The 16,267-nt window shown below is 42.3% G+C and overlaps 1 protein-coding gene across 1 annotated transcript in view; it reads left to right on the top strand.

The window, feature by feature from the left end:
- The first annotated feature begins 3,393 nt into the window (after positions 1 to 3,393).
- ELOVL2 (ELOVL fatty acid elongase 2) overlaps positions 3,394 to 16,267 on the top strand; it is a 62,566-nt gene continuing 49,692 nt past the window's right edge. The window contains exon 1 of the mRNA XM_072814116.1: positions 3,394 to 3,489. Within this exon, the coding sequence (XP_072670217.1) occupies positions 3,487 to 3,489 (3 nt within the window). The 5' untranslated portion in view covers positions 3,394 to 3,486. The remainder of the gene's footprint in view (positions 3,490 to 16,267) is intronic.

Below are 16,267 nucleotides of genomic sequence, written 5' to 3' on the forward strand. Positions count from 1 at the left end.
AACAAAATCCAGACTGTGGGAAATGCTACAATACAAATTACAAGAAAATGAAAAGAGATGGGACACCTGGGTGGCCACCTGGGGGGTTGAGCGTCTGCCTTCAGCTCAGGTCATGTTCCTGGAGTCCTTGGATCGAGCCCCACATCAGGCTCCTCGCAGGGAGCCTACTTCTCCCTCTCCTATGTCTCTGCCTTGCTTTGTGTGTCTTTCATGAATAAAATCTTTTAAAAAGGGATACATGCTGTAAAAAAAAAAAAAAGGAAAATGAAAAGAGATGGAGGGTAGAGATTAAAGAGACATAAAAGATATAGCAACCAATTGCAATGTTAAAAAAAGACAACCTTTGGAAATTTGTATACTCAATGTCCATAATTAATGCTGTTAATAACTTCTTGTTAATGTTTAAGATATTACAATGGTTTTGTGATTTGGGTTTTTTTGTTTGTTTGTTTAGGTAGGCTCCATGCCCAACTCTTGATCCTGAGATCAAGACCTGAGCTGAGATCAAGAGTCAGACACTAAACCGACTGAGCCACCCAGATGCCCCTTATGTGTGTTTTTAAAAAGATTTCTTCTCTAGTGATATATGCTGACAAATTTACAAACTATTATAACTGTGATTTGCCTCAAAATAATGGAAAAAAACACTACAGTATAATAGAACAGAGAAGAGAGAAGTAGGTAGTGGTATAGATGAAACAAGATTGGTCATGAGTAGATAATTTTTAAAGACGGGTGATGGATGCTTTAGAGTTCATTCATCTGTCTACTTTGGTAGAATCTGTCTAGAATTTTCCATAATTACAAAAAATTCAAATTGCATGAAGTTCATACTTCATCTGTTTTTTTTTTTTTTTTTTAGTTTTATTTATTTATTCATGAGAGACACAGGCAGAGGGACAAGGCTCCATGTAGGGAGGCCGACATGCGACTCCATCCCAGGTCTCCAGGATCAGGCCTTGGGCTGAAGGTGGCGCTAAACCACTGAACCACCAGGGCTGCCCTCATCTGCTCTTTCAAACCACAGAAAGTGAGTTTCTCTGCCGAGTTTATAAGGATTCTTTAAAGATTGGATTATTCAAAACAGCATGGTGTCCTAGAAAGAATCCAACAGGCTTCAGATTGCATCCTGGCCTCCCCACTTTCCAACCGCCTGACCATGTGACCCTGGGTACAATATTTGCCTTCTTTGGGCCTCAGGTACCTCATCTGTGCAATGCAGCTAGTCGGGAATGAGCTACCATTCTAAGTCATTCAGCATGGTTTATGTTAGATACCCAGGAGTTACCTGCAAATACCACATTTGAGCTAAAAGAATGAGGAGCTTATAAGCTGAGGCTGTCTTCTATAACTTCTGAATTAACCTTAGGATCCCTTCCATCTGTTTCCCAGATGTCAAAGAAGTTGCTCAGGTTGCAACGATGCACGTGGTTGAAATCTGGGTCAAGTAAGAGGCTTCTAGCATCCGAACCTCATTTAGCTCCTTCGTCTCTATTCCCTCTAGGAAGCTTGTTCATCAATACAGCGGTGAAGTAAAACAACTATTTCAGGATACAGGTGTTTCACCTTAAGTTCATTCCTATGTATTTTATTCCTTTTGGTACAACTGTAAATGGGATTTTGTTGAATGAACAATGTGAATGAATGAATGGAACCGACATCAAATTGTATACTTGGTTTCGACCTTATGGACACGTTTTATAAAAATATGTCAGCATTTAATACAATTTCACTTTCTGGTTTCCAAGGGCATTAGATCAATAACAAGATCAATAATTTGTACTTTTGCACCAGGCATTTCTCTAGTGCTTTATTCATATTAATTTAATCCTAACAGCCATAGATAATGTGTCATGCTTATCACCATTTATAGATCAAGAAACTGAAGCACAGAGAATTAGATAACTGAGCCAGTATCACATAGCCAGTATGTGGCAGGGCTGACTCTTGAGCCCACTCACGGATGGTGAGATTTTAAGAGATTTGCTTAATATACCTACCTACCTGTTCATGGTCTAAAGCTATCCACTCCGTTTTTTGTTTGTTTTTTGCTATCCGCTCCTTATAAGCAAATATGTAACTGATTTTTAACACTCCAGCTACTGGAAACTCTAAATACTAGGTGGTTATGTGACAATTAAGTGTTAGCCCTGACATCTATGGTTATTCACTCTACTACTTCACAGAACTGCAAATACATTCTTAATATTTACGGTTCAGATTGCTAAAGCATATGTTGCCGGTATCTCTGTGTACGTCCAGATGCGGTGCTCCTGACTCTCAAGAAACATTTGCTTGCATTTCAGTTGATCACATCAGCCACACAAAAAGGCAAGCAGAGGGACACCTGGGGGGCTCAGTGGTTGTGCGTGATCCTGGAGACCCGGGATCGGGTCCCGCATCGGGCTCGCTGCAAGGAGCCTGCTTCTCCCTCTGCCTGTGTCTCTGCCTCTCTCTAGGTATCTCATGAATAAAAAATTAAAAAAAAAAAGGATCTGAGATCCCATACTTTCTGTTCACGATTAAGTGCCAATGTAACCACTGGGGGCATTAGCTAAGAAGTCCCTGTTGTGAGACCTTCCGCAGGCAGCGTCGGGTGGGACGGGAGTCAGACGCGGGGCTCACACTGACCCGCTCCCCGCCTTCTGCCGTCAGAACCCGACTGGCCCCGGGACCTAAGACGCGCACGTCCCACAAACCCGCTCCGGCACTAGCCCTTCCCGCTTAAAGGCCGCGGAGCCACCAGGAGGAGGAGCGGCGCCCGGACCCTCCACGGCCCCGAGCCTCCCCGGCCCCCTGACCCTCCCCGGCCCCGACTCCCCACGGCCCCGAGCCTCCCCGGCCCCCTGACCCTCCCCGGCCCTCCACGGCCCCCGACTCCCGACGGGCCCCGACCCTCCCCGGCCCCGACCCTTCCACGGGCCCCGACCCTCCCCGGCCCCCTTGACCCTCCACGGCCCCCCACGGCCCCCGACCCCCCACGGCCCCCGGGTCCTCCACGGCCCCGACCCCTCCACGGCCCCGACCCTCCAGGGCCCCCGACCCTCCCCCCTCCCCTGGCCGCCGCCGGGTCCCCGGGGCAGAGCGCACCGAGGCGGGCGGGCCGCGCGGGGGCTCTGCGATCGTTGGGCCGAGGCGCGCGCCGGACGCAGGCTGGGCCTGCAAATCCTAGCCAGGCCGGCAGGGGGCGCCCCGCCGGCCCCGCCCCTCGCGCCGCGACCGACCGGCCGCCGGGGAGGGAGGGAGGGGAGGGAGGGGAGGGGGGGGAGGGGGGAGCGCGGGCGCCCGAAACGGCCCTGGCGGTGGGAGCGCCGCGCGGGAGGCGCGCGGCCCGAGGGGGCGGGGGCGGCGGGCGGTGGGCGGCGGGCGGGCGGGCGTGCGCGCGCCGGGCGTGGGCGTGGGTAAGAAGAGCGGGCGCGGCGGGAGCGGGGCACACGGACGGCGGCTACCCTGGACAGCGCATCCCGGCCGCCGGCGCCGCGGATCATGGTGAGTGCCCGCCCCGCCCCGCCGCCCCGCCGCCCCCTTCCTCTCCTCCGCCGACGCGCGGGGCGGGCAGGGGCCGGGCGGGGGCGCGGGGGCCGCGGGTTCGACCGCTGGAACCCGCGGCGCTCGGCGGGCCCGGGGCGGCCGCGGGCTCGGGGCTGGGTCCGGCCCCCCTCCGGCTCGCGGCCCGCGGCCCGCCCGGCGCCCGGGGTGCCCGACGCCCCCTTCCCCGCCCCCGCCCGGCCTGCCCCGGGACATCGGGGGCTTCGTCCGCTAACGGCTGACCCGGTGCCTGCGGCCCGGGGGCGTGTCCCGGCCCGGCTGGGTCTGCCCGGGGCAGTCGGGAGGCTCCGCGGGTGCCGGGGTCGGGGGGGGGGGTCGGGGGGGTCGGTCCTCTTCCCGACGGTCGCTCGCCGGCTGCCCGGGCCCGGACCCTGTGCTCGCGCCGCCCCCCGCCCCCCCCGCCCCCCGGGACCCCGGACCCCGGACCCCGGGAAGAGAAGGTGATGGGGTCTCCGCGTGGCTCTAATCTCCGCGCGCTCCCCGCTCCCGCTCCCCTGCCGCCCGGCAGCCCCACTGCGCGCTCCGCCCTCCCGGGCACCGCCGTCCCCCCGGTGGTACTTGCAGCCGGCTCCATCTCGAATTTCAGTCTTTTTTTTTTTTTCTACTCCACCCACCCCAGTTCCTACTTGCTTCATTCACCCTCCTTGCTCCTTTTTTTTTTTTTTTTCCTTCATTTTTGGCTTTTATTATTTGACGTGCTTTTTTTTTTAAGATCTTATTTTCATTTATTTTAAAGATTGTATTTATTCATGAGAGGCACAGAGAGACAGAGAGAGAGAGAGAGAGAGAGGCAGAGACACAGGCAGAGGGAGAAGCAGGCTCCATGCAGGGAGCCCGAGGTGGGACTCGATCCTGGGACTCCAGGACCAGGCCCTGGGCTGAAGGTGATGCTATACTGCTGAGCCACCCGGGCTGCCCATGATTTTATTTATGTATTCATCTCTCTCTCTCTCTCTCTCTCTCTCTCTCTCTCTCTCTCTCACACACACACACACGCACACAGGCAGAGGGAGAAGCAGGCTCCATGCCGGGAGCCCGATGTGGGACTCGATCCCAGGACCCCTGGATCACCCCCTGAGCCAAAGGCAGGCGCTAAACCGCTGCGCCACCCAGGGATCCCTGGACATACTCTTTTGTTTAAATTCTTGTTTACTGAACGTGTGCCCCCCCCCCCCCCCCCGCCGGAATGTAAATGCCAGCATAGAGATTCTTGGTGAGCTGCTCTGTTTCTAGTACCTGCGACAGCGCCTGGCACATAGCATGTGCTCCGTAAATGAGAAAATTCACCCCGAACACCAGCATCCGGAATGCTGATGTACAAAGGGGAAGCGGCTGTGCACCTGCAAGGATTCTCTATCCAGTTGACAGCTACAGGGATGAGAGTCTCCAGCCAAGTTTGAGAGGAGGAATGCTCTTGGAAAGGAGGGACTCGTGTGGTGACCCTTAGTGACAAAAGTGTAGCTGGGCGTCTCTTAATGCTGGAGTCTGTCACTTCATGCTCTTGACACCTTTGCACACGGAGGGATAACGCGTTTTTAGGGCTAACTGGCTCTCTCCTTGGAGGCCTGAACCTTTGTTACAAAATATTACGAATTGTAATGAGTAAGGAAACAAGTCCAAGGATATCCCCTTAATTGGATGGAAGAGTCATGGGAATTAATCTACAAGAGCCAAAATAAGGGGCTAGCGCCTATTAGCTCTACCCTGTACTTGTGATACTACCTTTTTAGAAAAGTGTTTTTCAGAAACTGTGGGTTTTCAGAGGAGATATTTTTATGCATTTGTCCATATACAAGTTACTTAAAAAAAAAAAAAATGATGCCGGCAGTGGGAAGGCTTCTGGGGCTTAAATTCAAAAATAAGCTAGTGGGTCAGTTTCAGAAGGACAGTGCTTTGGCTCCAAATCCAACATGAAAAGTTGCTCGCGATGTCTGCTAATTAGTCTTATTCCAAAGCATATTATTTTTTTTTTCCCCCTCAAGTTCCCTTTTGTTTTCCCATCTCTGTGATGTAAATGTATAGCAATCCTTTGTGTTTTCAGCCTGGGGACATGTGTTTTTATAATCTGAGCCAGACTGCGTAGTAAAATTGTCTTGAAAATGAGTTTAGCAGTTCTGTGATTGCTGCCTTGGCCAGATAGGTAGTAAAGATGAAAGATGGAAAGGAAAGAATGATAAATTTGTCTTTGAAACTAAATCCAGCCACCAAACCTAAGTGAAAGACCCCTCATTCTTTTGATCCCAATTTATATTTATAGGGGATTTTATGTTATGATTCCAGTCAAAATATCAAGTCATTTTTTCTTCTACTCCTCAAAGCATAGCCTTTTTCAAGGAGTATAAATCCCCTTTTAAGGTATCCAGCTGGGGATGCTTAATTCTTGTTCTTTCAACAAAAGGTTGCAATTTCACCCAGCTCCCTTGAAACCATTTTTTTTTTTAATTGAAGTTTAATTGAACCCTTCAAAATATTTGAATCAGTTTGGGAGGTTCAGGTGCTCTCATAGCCTGAAAGAGGGTGTTTAAAATTTAAGTGGCTCCATATCATGTTTGTTATATTCAGAACTCAGGGCCCTTCGGTGGAGGGTTGTGCCCAGGATCATCTTCAGCAGCCTACCGTCTAACTTGAAAGTTTTGGATTTTTTCGGAGTGGATTAAAAGGCAAGACCTTGCACCAGTAAACTCTAAACTCAACACAGTGAAAATATGCCAAATAGCTCAGCAGAATTCTGAAGTTACAAATTTACACATTTGTATCTTAATCAAACTAGGACATCACTGTTACTTCCCTGACTCTGACAGTGGACCATTCTAGTAAATTGTTAGTTTAAATATAACCATTTAACGATTTAAGAGTTGCAGAGGGTAAATTGTTCTGGAATTGTTGATGTGGCAGTTTAGACTTTGAGATCTGGAGGGAGTCACGGATTTGAACTCCAACACCAAGATTTAACTGTGTGACCTTGGGCAGGTTAACTTCTTTAGAACATTTTTTTTTTCTATAAAAGAAGACCATGGTATCATTTCATAACGTTGGGAGGAACGAAGAAGATAATGAACCAGATGTGGCTAGTATAGCTCTTTGAGCATTCAGTGAATATTATCTTTTATAATGACGTGTGTTGTTGCTCCCATATCTGGCTATTTCTAGTTGAAATGTGTCAGAATAATATCTGTAACTCTCTCCTGGTTCTCATCCCCTTATGTGATCCTGAAATGTATCTAGGATTGCTCTATATCAGCACTGTCCAGTAGAAATACACAAATTGCATCTGTAATTTTTTTTTGCATCTGTAATTTAAAATTTTCTTGTAATCATAGTAAGAGACAGGTGAAATTAATTTTAATAATAGACTTTATTTAACCCAATTCGTGCAGATATTATTTCAACATGAAATAAGTGTAACAAAATTAGATATACTTTTTTTTCCCCCATATGAAGTCTTCAAAATCTGGTGTGTTTTATACTGACAGCACGTGCAGTTCAGGTGAGCCGCGATTTCAAGTGCTCGGTAGCTACCTGTGGGGCCGAGTTGCCCCAGGTGATACTCATCTTCCAAATTTACCTCTTCTCTGCTGGCCCCTTCCCACTCGTGAGAACCTCACTGCCACCTAAAACCTGGTGTTACCAAAAGTCAGCTACTCACCTTTCAGACTGTCCTCTGTCTTCCCTTTGGCTGTTAGTAATTCCACCGGCTTTCGAGTCTACGGTGTCTGAAATCGGATTCTTACTCGCCTTTTTCTTTTATATTGTTTATTGTGTAACAGTCTCTCTTGTTGAAAGTCTCTTTACATCTTCTCTCTTCTCCAGCCCCCTCTCCGTTATTCTTGCCTTTCTTACAGATTTCCTCCTTTGTGGTTTCTTAGTTTTTTTTTTTTTTTCTTTTTTTACCTTTTCACTTGAAGCTCATTATGTTTTCAAGGCCAGAGTCTTCATTTTCCTCTAGTAGCTTAAAACTTGGGGGTGGGTTGCGGTGGGGGTGCGAGGAGCTCTGATCCTACTGTTTTTCCAAGGCCCCCCTCCCTGCACTTCCCTTCCTTCTGCGCCTCCTGCCTCTAGAGAAAGGTAGTCCTCTACCTGCCAAGTCCCTGGGCTCCACGTTCTCACCATTCTCTCACAGCTCCTTTGTATACTAAGTTATACGTGCTTTCTATTTCATACCTTATTCCTATGTTTCACACCTTTATCAAATATCCAGAGAAATAGGATTCCTTTGACTGACAATTTGATGTTGAAATGACCCACCCAAGGAAAGAAGCACAGATAAAGGAAGGAAAAAAATAAACCATGGGAAGGGAAAATGAAATTATCCTTTGAGCTTTAACTACTTTTCAAGAACTGTCAGTGCACCTGATTAGTAATAACTGCAGCAACAACCACAACTATGTGACCCCTTACTCAGGGTATAGGAAACAGCACACTTGCCTCTCACCTGATGAACAAAGGCACAAAACAACAGAAAGGTTGTTTTGACTGAGAGTTAAGAAATCTAGTATCTTTCTAGTCTGGCTTTGTTTTTTTAAAATAAAGATTTTATTTATTTATTCATGAGAGACACAGAGAGAGAGGCAGAGACAGAGGGAGAAGCAGGCTCCTATTCAGGGAGCATGATGTGAGGGCTCTATCCCAAGTCTCCAGGATCAGGCCCTGGGCTGAAGGCGGTGCTAAACCTCTGAGCCACCCGGGCTGCTCTAGTCTGGCTTTTTTTATTGCCTAGCTCCATTCCCTAAATCACGTAACTCTTGAGACACTATTTACTCATCTGCAAAATGGGGTATTCTCTTTTCACAAGATTGTTTTGGCAGACCGTGGAGCCTTCACACTGACTCTTCTTGCTGGCTGGCTCCCTCCCTCTGCCACTGAGCTCTATGGCTATCTTCTTAATTCCTCCTCCCCTCCTTCCTCCCCCTTCTCCCCCTTCTCCCCCTGCCAACACTTGTTATTTTTTTTCCCTTTTGATCCTAGCCATTCTGGCAGGTGTAAGATATCTCAGTGTGGTTTTCATTTGTATTTCCCTGATGATTAGTGATGTTGAGCATATTTTTATGTCTTTATGTCTTGTTTGGAAAATTTTCTCTTCGGGTCCTCTACCCATTTTTTAATCCTGTCATCTGGGGTTTCTTGGTGTTGAATTGTATGAGTTATTTATATATTTTGGAAATGAACCCTTTATTAGATACCTCATTTGCAATCATTTGCATCATTCCATTCAGTAGGTTGCTTTTTTGTTGTGTTGTTTTCTTTGCTGTGGAGAAGCTTTTTATTTTGATGTAGTCCCAATAGTGTAATTTTTTTTTTTTTTTGCCTTTGTTTCCCCTGCCTGAGGAGACAGATCTAGAAAAATATCACTAAGGCCAACAAAGAAATTACTGCCTGTCTTCTAGGATTTTTATGGTTTCATGTCTCACATTTAGGTCTTTAATCTATTTTTGAGTTTTTTTTGTGTATGATGTGAGAAGGTGATTCAGTTTCCTTCTTTTGCATGTAGCTGTCAAGTTTTCCCAGCATCATCAATGAGAAGACTATTTCTTTTCCTGTTGTATATTCTTGCTTCCTTTTTCCTAGATTAATTAACCTATAGAAGCATGAGTTCATTATCCTGGGCTCTCTATCCTGTACCATTGATTATGTGCCTGTTTTTGTGCCAGTACCATACTCTTTTGAGTTCTGTGGCTTTGTAGTAAGTATATTTTGAAATCAGATTGTGATGCCTCCAGCTTTGTTCTTCTTCAGATTGCTTTGGCCATGCAGGGTCTTCTTTCTGTGGTTCCATACTAACATTAAGATTAGTTATTCTGAGATGTGTGAAAAATGCTGACTCGATGGTGACTGCATTGAATTTGTATATTCCTTTGGGTAGTATGGACATTTTTAACAATATTATTGTCCCAGTCTATGAGCATGGTATATTTTTTCATTTGTTTATGGTGTCTTCAATTTCTTTTATCGGTGTTTTATAGTTTTCAGAGTATAGGTCTTTCACTTCCTTGGTAAGGTTTATTCCTAGGTATTTTATTCTTTTTGGTGCAATGACAAGTGGAATTGTTTCCTTAATTTCTCTTTCTGCTTTGTTAGTATATAGAAGTGCAACAGACTTCTGTATATTTATATTTTGCAACCGTACTGAATTCATTTACCATAATGGCATTTTGGTGAAGCCTTTAGGGTTGTCTGTATATAGTATTTTGTCATCTGCTAATAGTGAGTTTTCCTTTTCCCCTACCCATTTGGATACCATTCATCTATTTTCATTGTTTGTTTGCTGGCACTTATAGTTACTGTGTTAAATCAAAGTGGTGACAGTGGGTGTCCTTGTCTTGTTCCCGATCTTAGAGGGAAAACTTTGTTTTTCACCATTGAATATGATGTCAGCTCTGGTTTGTCATATATGGCCTTTATTATGTTGACATGTATTCCCTCTAAGCACGCATCGTTGAGCATTTTTTATCACGAGTGGATGTTAAATCTTGTCAGATTCTTCTTTCCGTTTATTGCCATTATCATACGATTATTACCTTTTGCTTCGTTAATGTGGCATATCACATGGACAGATGTGCAGGTATTGACTAAACTTGCTCCCCAGAATAAATCCCACTTGATCTTGGCATCCTTTTAATGTGTTGTTGGAATTGGCTTGCTAATATTTTGTTGAGGATTTTTGCATCTACATTCATCAGGTATATTGCCTATAGTTTTCTTTTTTTGTAGTGTCTGGTCTTGGTATCAGGGTAATGCTGACCTAGAAGGTATTTGGAAGCTTCCTTCCTCTTCTGTTTTTTGGAAGAGTTTGCGAATTGGTGTTAGCTCTTCTTTAAATGTGTGGTATACTCACCTGTGAATCCATCTGGTCCTGGGCTTTCGTTTGTTGGGAGGTTTTTGATTACTGATTGAATTTTGTTATTAGTAATTGGTCTGTTCAAATTCTCTGTTTCTTCCTGATTGACTGTTGGAAGATTGTATGTTTCTAAAAATTTATCCATTTCTTCTATGTTGTCATATAATTTTTGTTGGCAAAAACGATTTTTCTTAGTAATCTTTTATGTTCTTTGTATTTCTGTGGTGTTCGTTGTCACTTCTCTTTCATTTCTGGTGTTAGTTATTTGTGTCTTCTCTTTTTTTCTTGGAGTTTGGCTAGAGGTTTATCAATTTTGTTTATCTTTTCAAAGAACCAGTTCTTGATTTCATTAATCTTTCCTTTTTTTAAAAGAAATCTTTCATATATTCCTCAATCTTTATTATTTCCTTCTTTCTGCTGATTTTGTGCCTGGATGATCTATCCATTGTTGTAAGTGGGTGTTAAAGTCCCCTGCTGTTATTGTATTACTGTCCTTTTCAATATTTATATATTCACATGCTCCATTGTTGGGTGTATAGATATTCACAATTATTATGTCCTTTTGTTATATTGATCCCTTTATCATTATGTAATGTCATTCTTTATGCAGTCTTTGTTTGAAAGTCTGTTTTGTCGATAGCTAGTTTGGCTTTTTAAAATTATTCTTTTGCACCTCTCTTTGCATGAAATATTTTTTTCCATACCTTCACTTTCCATCTTACGTATTTTTATATCTGCAGTGGATCTATTGTAGGCAGCATGTAAACATATTGGACTTTTTTTTTTTAATTTGGTCATCCTGTATCTTTTGGCACATTTAGACCATTTACATTTAAAGTAATTATTGATAGGTATGTACTCACTGCCATTTTGTTAAATGTTTTCTGGGTTTTTTTCTTTGTTCTCTGTTCCTTTTCCCCCTTGCTCTCTTTCCTTGTGGTTCATGGTTTTCTTTAATGTTATGTTTGCCTTTTTTTCTCTTTGTTTTCTATGTATTTGTTAGAGGTTTTTGTTTGTGGGTTCCATTAAGTTCATATATAACATCTATACAGCAGTTTATATATATGTGTGTATATATATTTTAAGATTTTATTTATTCATGAGAGACGACACAGAGAGCGAGAGACAGAGGGAGAAGCAGGCTCCATGCAGGAAGCCCAATGTGGGACTTGATCCTGGGACTCTGGGATCATACCCTGAGCCAAAGGCAGACGCTCAACCGCTGAGCCACCCAGACATCCCTACAGCAGTTTATATTAAGTTGATGGTCGCTTAAGTTCACACACATTCTAAGAAAACTATTTGTGCTCTTCTGTCACATTTTATGTATTAAGTTCCCTTAACAAATCTTTATGATCGATTTTGCTACTTTTGTTCTGTAACCTGCGTAGTAGCTTTGTAAGTGATTGTTAAACTATATTTACTGTATGTTTGCTTTTATTCATGAAACTTTGTCCTTTCATAATTTCCTAATTCTGAAAATTTCATAATTCCAATTATGACTCTTCCTTTTAATGAAGTCCCTTTAACATTTCCTCTAAAGCCAATTTAGCAGTGGTGAACTCCTTTACCTTCTATTTGTCTGGGAAACTCTCTCTCCTATTCTGAATGATAATCTCGCTATTGTTGTTGTTTTTCCCTTTCAACGCTTTGAATATATCCTCCACTCTCTTCTGGCCTGCAGAGTTTCTGCTGAAAAATTAGCAGATAGCTTCCTGGGATTTCCCTAATTCATTTGTGATTAGTTGCTCCTCTCTTGCTGCTTTTAAAATGCTCTGCTTAGGGAATCCCTGGGTGGCTCAGCAGTTTAGCGCCTGCCTTTGGGCCAGGGCGCGATCGTGGAGTCCTGGGATCGAGTCCCACGTCAGGCTCCCGGCATGGAGCCTGCTTCTCCCTCCTCCTGTGTCTCTGCCTCTCTCTCTTTCTCTATCATAAATAAATAAATAAATCTTTAAAAAAAATGCTCTGCTTATTTGTAATCTTTAACAGTTTAGTTATTACATATCATGGTGTGGATCTCCTTGGTTCATCTTGTTTGGAGCTCTCTGCTTCTTGAACCTAGAAGTGTGTCTCCTTCTATAGGTTAGGAAGTGTTCAGCTATTATTTCTTCAAATATAATTTCTGCCCCTTTCTCTCTTCTCCCTCTGAGATCCATACAATACAAATGTTCCTTCCCTTGGTGTTGCCCAATAGATCCCTTAACCTTTTCTCCTTTCTTTTCTTTTTCTATTCTCTTTGCTTTTTTGCTGTCCAGCTTGGGTGCTTTCTATTACATTGTCTTGTAGATTGCCAATCTGTTCTTCTGCATCCTCTAATCTATTGTTGACTCCCTCTAGTGTATTTTTTCATTTCAGTTATTGCTTAGTACTTTCTTAAATAGAGTGCTTAGGGTAGTCTAATTAAAGCTAAAACCTGTCTTACCATATTCACACATGCCTGATCCCCTACACTCCTATATTTTTTTCATAGCACTTGATTTATTCATTTATATAATACTTGGTACCTTTTAATAATTATTATTTGCAGTGATTTTTCTGTGTCCCTTCATGACATGTCCTTTCATGTCCCCTTTTGTTTGCAAGCTTCATGAGGAGAGATTTTTGTTTGCTTTGCTTAGTAAAGTATCTCAAGTATCTAGACTAATGCCTAACCTATGGTAAATGCTAAACAGTTATTTGCTGATAAAGTGAAGGCCAGTTTTGCTGGTTTTCCATGCAATGCTCTTTTCTCATCAATCTCATTTACTATCCATAAAATATTAATTTGGATATGCATATCTGCTTTGCAAACATGTCCATATACAGTTCTTTTAAAGACCATTATCTCTTAATGCATTTATAATTATTTATCATAGTCGAGTTTAGGCATGTTTCAGTAATGTAGTTGTTTCATCCATGCATATATACTTGTGTAACTTTTTAGTAAATGATGATGTATATGTGTTCCTACAACTATATTTACATTTCACAATCATTATATTTGTGGAAAGGGTCAGGTTATGTCATTTTTAAGTAGTGAAACCTGTAATTTTAAGTTCTTCTTGAAATTAAAATGTGTATGCATTTCTATAATTATATTTTCTTCCAGTAATATAATTTGTAGATGGGGCCAAGGTATGTTGTTATTTTTACATAATGAAATCTACAAGTAATAACATTAAATTCTTACTGAAATTGAAAATGAATATCTTAATAGTAATATAAACAAAGCGATGCTTTATGAATTTACTGAGTAATTATTTTGATTTTTACATATATGTTGTTTTGGCTTTTAGTTATCACTTGAATACACTGCAAGTGTACTTATTTTATATTTATTAATCACTTAATGTGTGTAGAAGTGCACTGGAAAACATTTACCTCTTTTGAAGCCTTACAAAAAACTTTTGAGAGAGGCAAGTCCTGTATCAATGAACCTACTTTACAAGTGAGAAAATTGAGTGTCAAAGAATAAATAATTTATCTAAGGTCACATACTAGAGGTAGCAAAACCAGATATAAATCTTCTCCAAAAACATTACCTGTTTTATTCCATATAGACTTATCCATGAACTAGTGTAAATGTATTCTTCTCATAAAAATGTGATGAAAGCCATAGTACTCTTCTCTATTATCATAGATGAGAATGGACGAATCAAAATGACTTTCCCATGTAGTTTCTTCCCCGCAAATTGTAAGAATAGATGGATGGATAGATAGGTAAATATATATTTGTATTTATATATATAATATCTGTCTTTGCATGTTACATAGATTATATGTATGTATTTAAATATGTAAACAAATATATACAACCTAATGATCCATTTCCAATATTTGGAAAATGGAGCACGCCAGGAAAAGTGTTTGTGTTTTTTTTGTTTTGTTTTGTTTTGAGAGAGAGAGAGAATCTCAAGCAGGCCCCACACCCAGCATGTAACCCGACAGGGGGCTTGATCTCATGATCCTGAAATCATGACCTGAGCATATATTAAGAGTTAAAAGCTTAACCAGCTGAGCCACCTAGGTGCCCTGCAAAAAGTGTTATGTTGTTCATGGTCACTTACATTTAAAATATGTACATATGAAACTTAATCCACTAGTGTGATAAATGTATTTATTAGTATAATAAATAGAACACCCATCTAGCAGACAAATAATAAATTTGCAAATAAGTAAAGTGGTTTACTGTTTTCCGACAGAATGACTACAGTATTAAGACACTGATCAGAAGGGCACCTTAGTTAGGCATCTGATCTAACTCAGGTCATGATCTCAGGGTCAAGAGACTGAGCCTTGTGTGGAACTCTGCACTCAGTGGGAAGTCTAGGATTCTCTCCCTCTCCTTCTGCCCCCACCCCCACAAATAAACGAATGAATAAATAAATCTTTTAAAAAAAGACCTTGATCAGAGAGACCAATGGTAGCTTTGCACATAAACTTTTGTTTCATAATGACACTTTATCAACTGAGTTTACTTGCAACACTTAAAGACTTAAATGATTGATTTTTCCATATTGCTAAGCAATTGAATCTTTGAGTTTAACAGATATTATGACTACTTGGGGATCCTTAGTTTTTTGGCAGGGTCAAAAGTTTATCAGCTGTTACACTCAAGTTAGATTAGTTAGAGTTAGTTAGTTAGAGTGAGATTAAAAATTAACTCAAATTTCAAACCTTTAAGAAGAAAACAGAAGGTGTCCATAAAGCAAAAATAGGCCATTTTTAATTGTCCAGAAAAATTAGTTCTGATCAGCTTATTTTCTTTGCCTCTGAGAGGTCTATGCGGTGTTCTCTGACTGGTGGGAAGAGGGAACCTAGACTTTGACCTTTTCTGCCCTCATTCAGAGGCTTTCCTTAAATTGTTACAGGGAAGATTTATTCTTTTGGGCTAGGAGCTTCCTTGATTTTTGGAAATGCACATTTGGGGAATGTTTTAATGTCAGTGGTACAGTTATGCTTAAGGGGGTGGGGGTGCTTTGGGCTCTCAGGAAAATATTCAGTTGCGTTTCCTTCTAGGACAACCCAGTCAAGATTGCCCTTAGGGGTTACTTCACATCCCTTCCTCCACAGGCTAGGGATTGTTACTCCTTTGTATTCTTCAAGGTAAGCATTAGCCCCTTTCTCTTGATCATTTTTGTGCTCAAGACTCCTAAAAAGAAATGGCATGTATCACAATTTACTTTGAGATTAACTGCCTGAAGTCTGTTTCAAACTCACTAGTGCAAAGCAACCATACTAGTTTAAAAAAAAAATTTTTTTTTTAATTTAAAAGTCTATCTATCTATATCTCCAAACCTACAACACAGGTAACTTCTTTATTGAACCAAGAATGTGGTCAGGACCAGGCGGTGTTTGGTGATTGAGGAGTCAAAGTCATCACGATTGATAAGACTGAGATCAAGATTGTGTTTGTGATACCAGAGTACTCAGAAGATGAGTCAATTTAGTGATAGGAGAGAAAAAAAAAAAAAAAAACAACAACAAACCAGTTGTCTGACAGGTAGTATGGATAGAAGGAGCAAGAGCTTGGGACATGTTTAAATGCATATTCTCAAACTAAATGAAGCCTGACCTACTGAATCACAATCTCTGCATGGGGGGCTTTGGAATTTGCGTGCCAGGAATCAAGTCCATAGAAATCTGGAATCCAATATTCTAGGGGTTCAGAGGAATGAACTAACAAAAATAATTAGTGTATGCTTCATGAAGAAGTTGGGATTGACACTAGATCTTGACTAGGTTGGATTTTGATGTATAGGAAAAGGAGGAATGTAGAATCAAGCAATGGTTACTTCCATTTAGGGGAAGTAACCAGGTAAGGATCCAGAAAGCAGTAACATATATTTGAGAAACACTACACTGTGAGCATCTTATGGACAAGGCCATATGTCCTTCCAGAGC

This window comes from Canis lupus, chromosome 37 (assembly GCF_048164855.1).
Source record: "Canis lupus baileyi chromosome 37, mCanLup2.hap1, whole genome shotgun sequence".
NCBI classification, from domain to species: domain Eukaryota; kingdom Metazoa; phylum Chordata; class Mammalia; order Carnivora; family Canidae; genus Canis; species Canis lupus.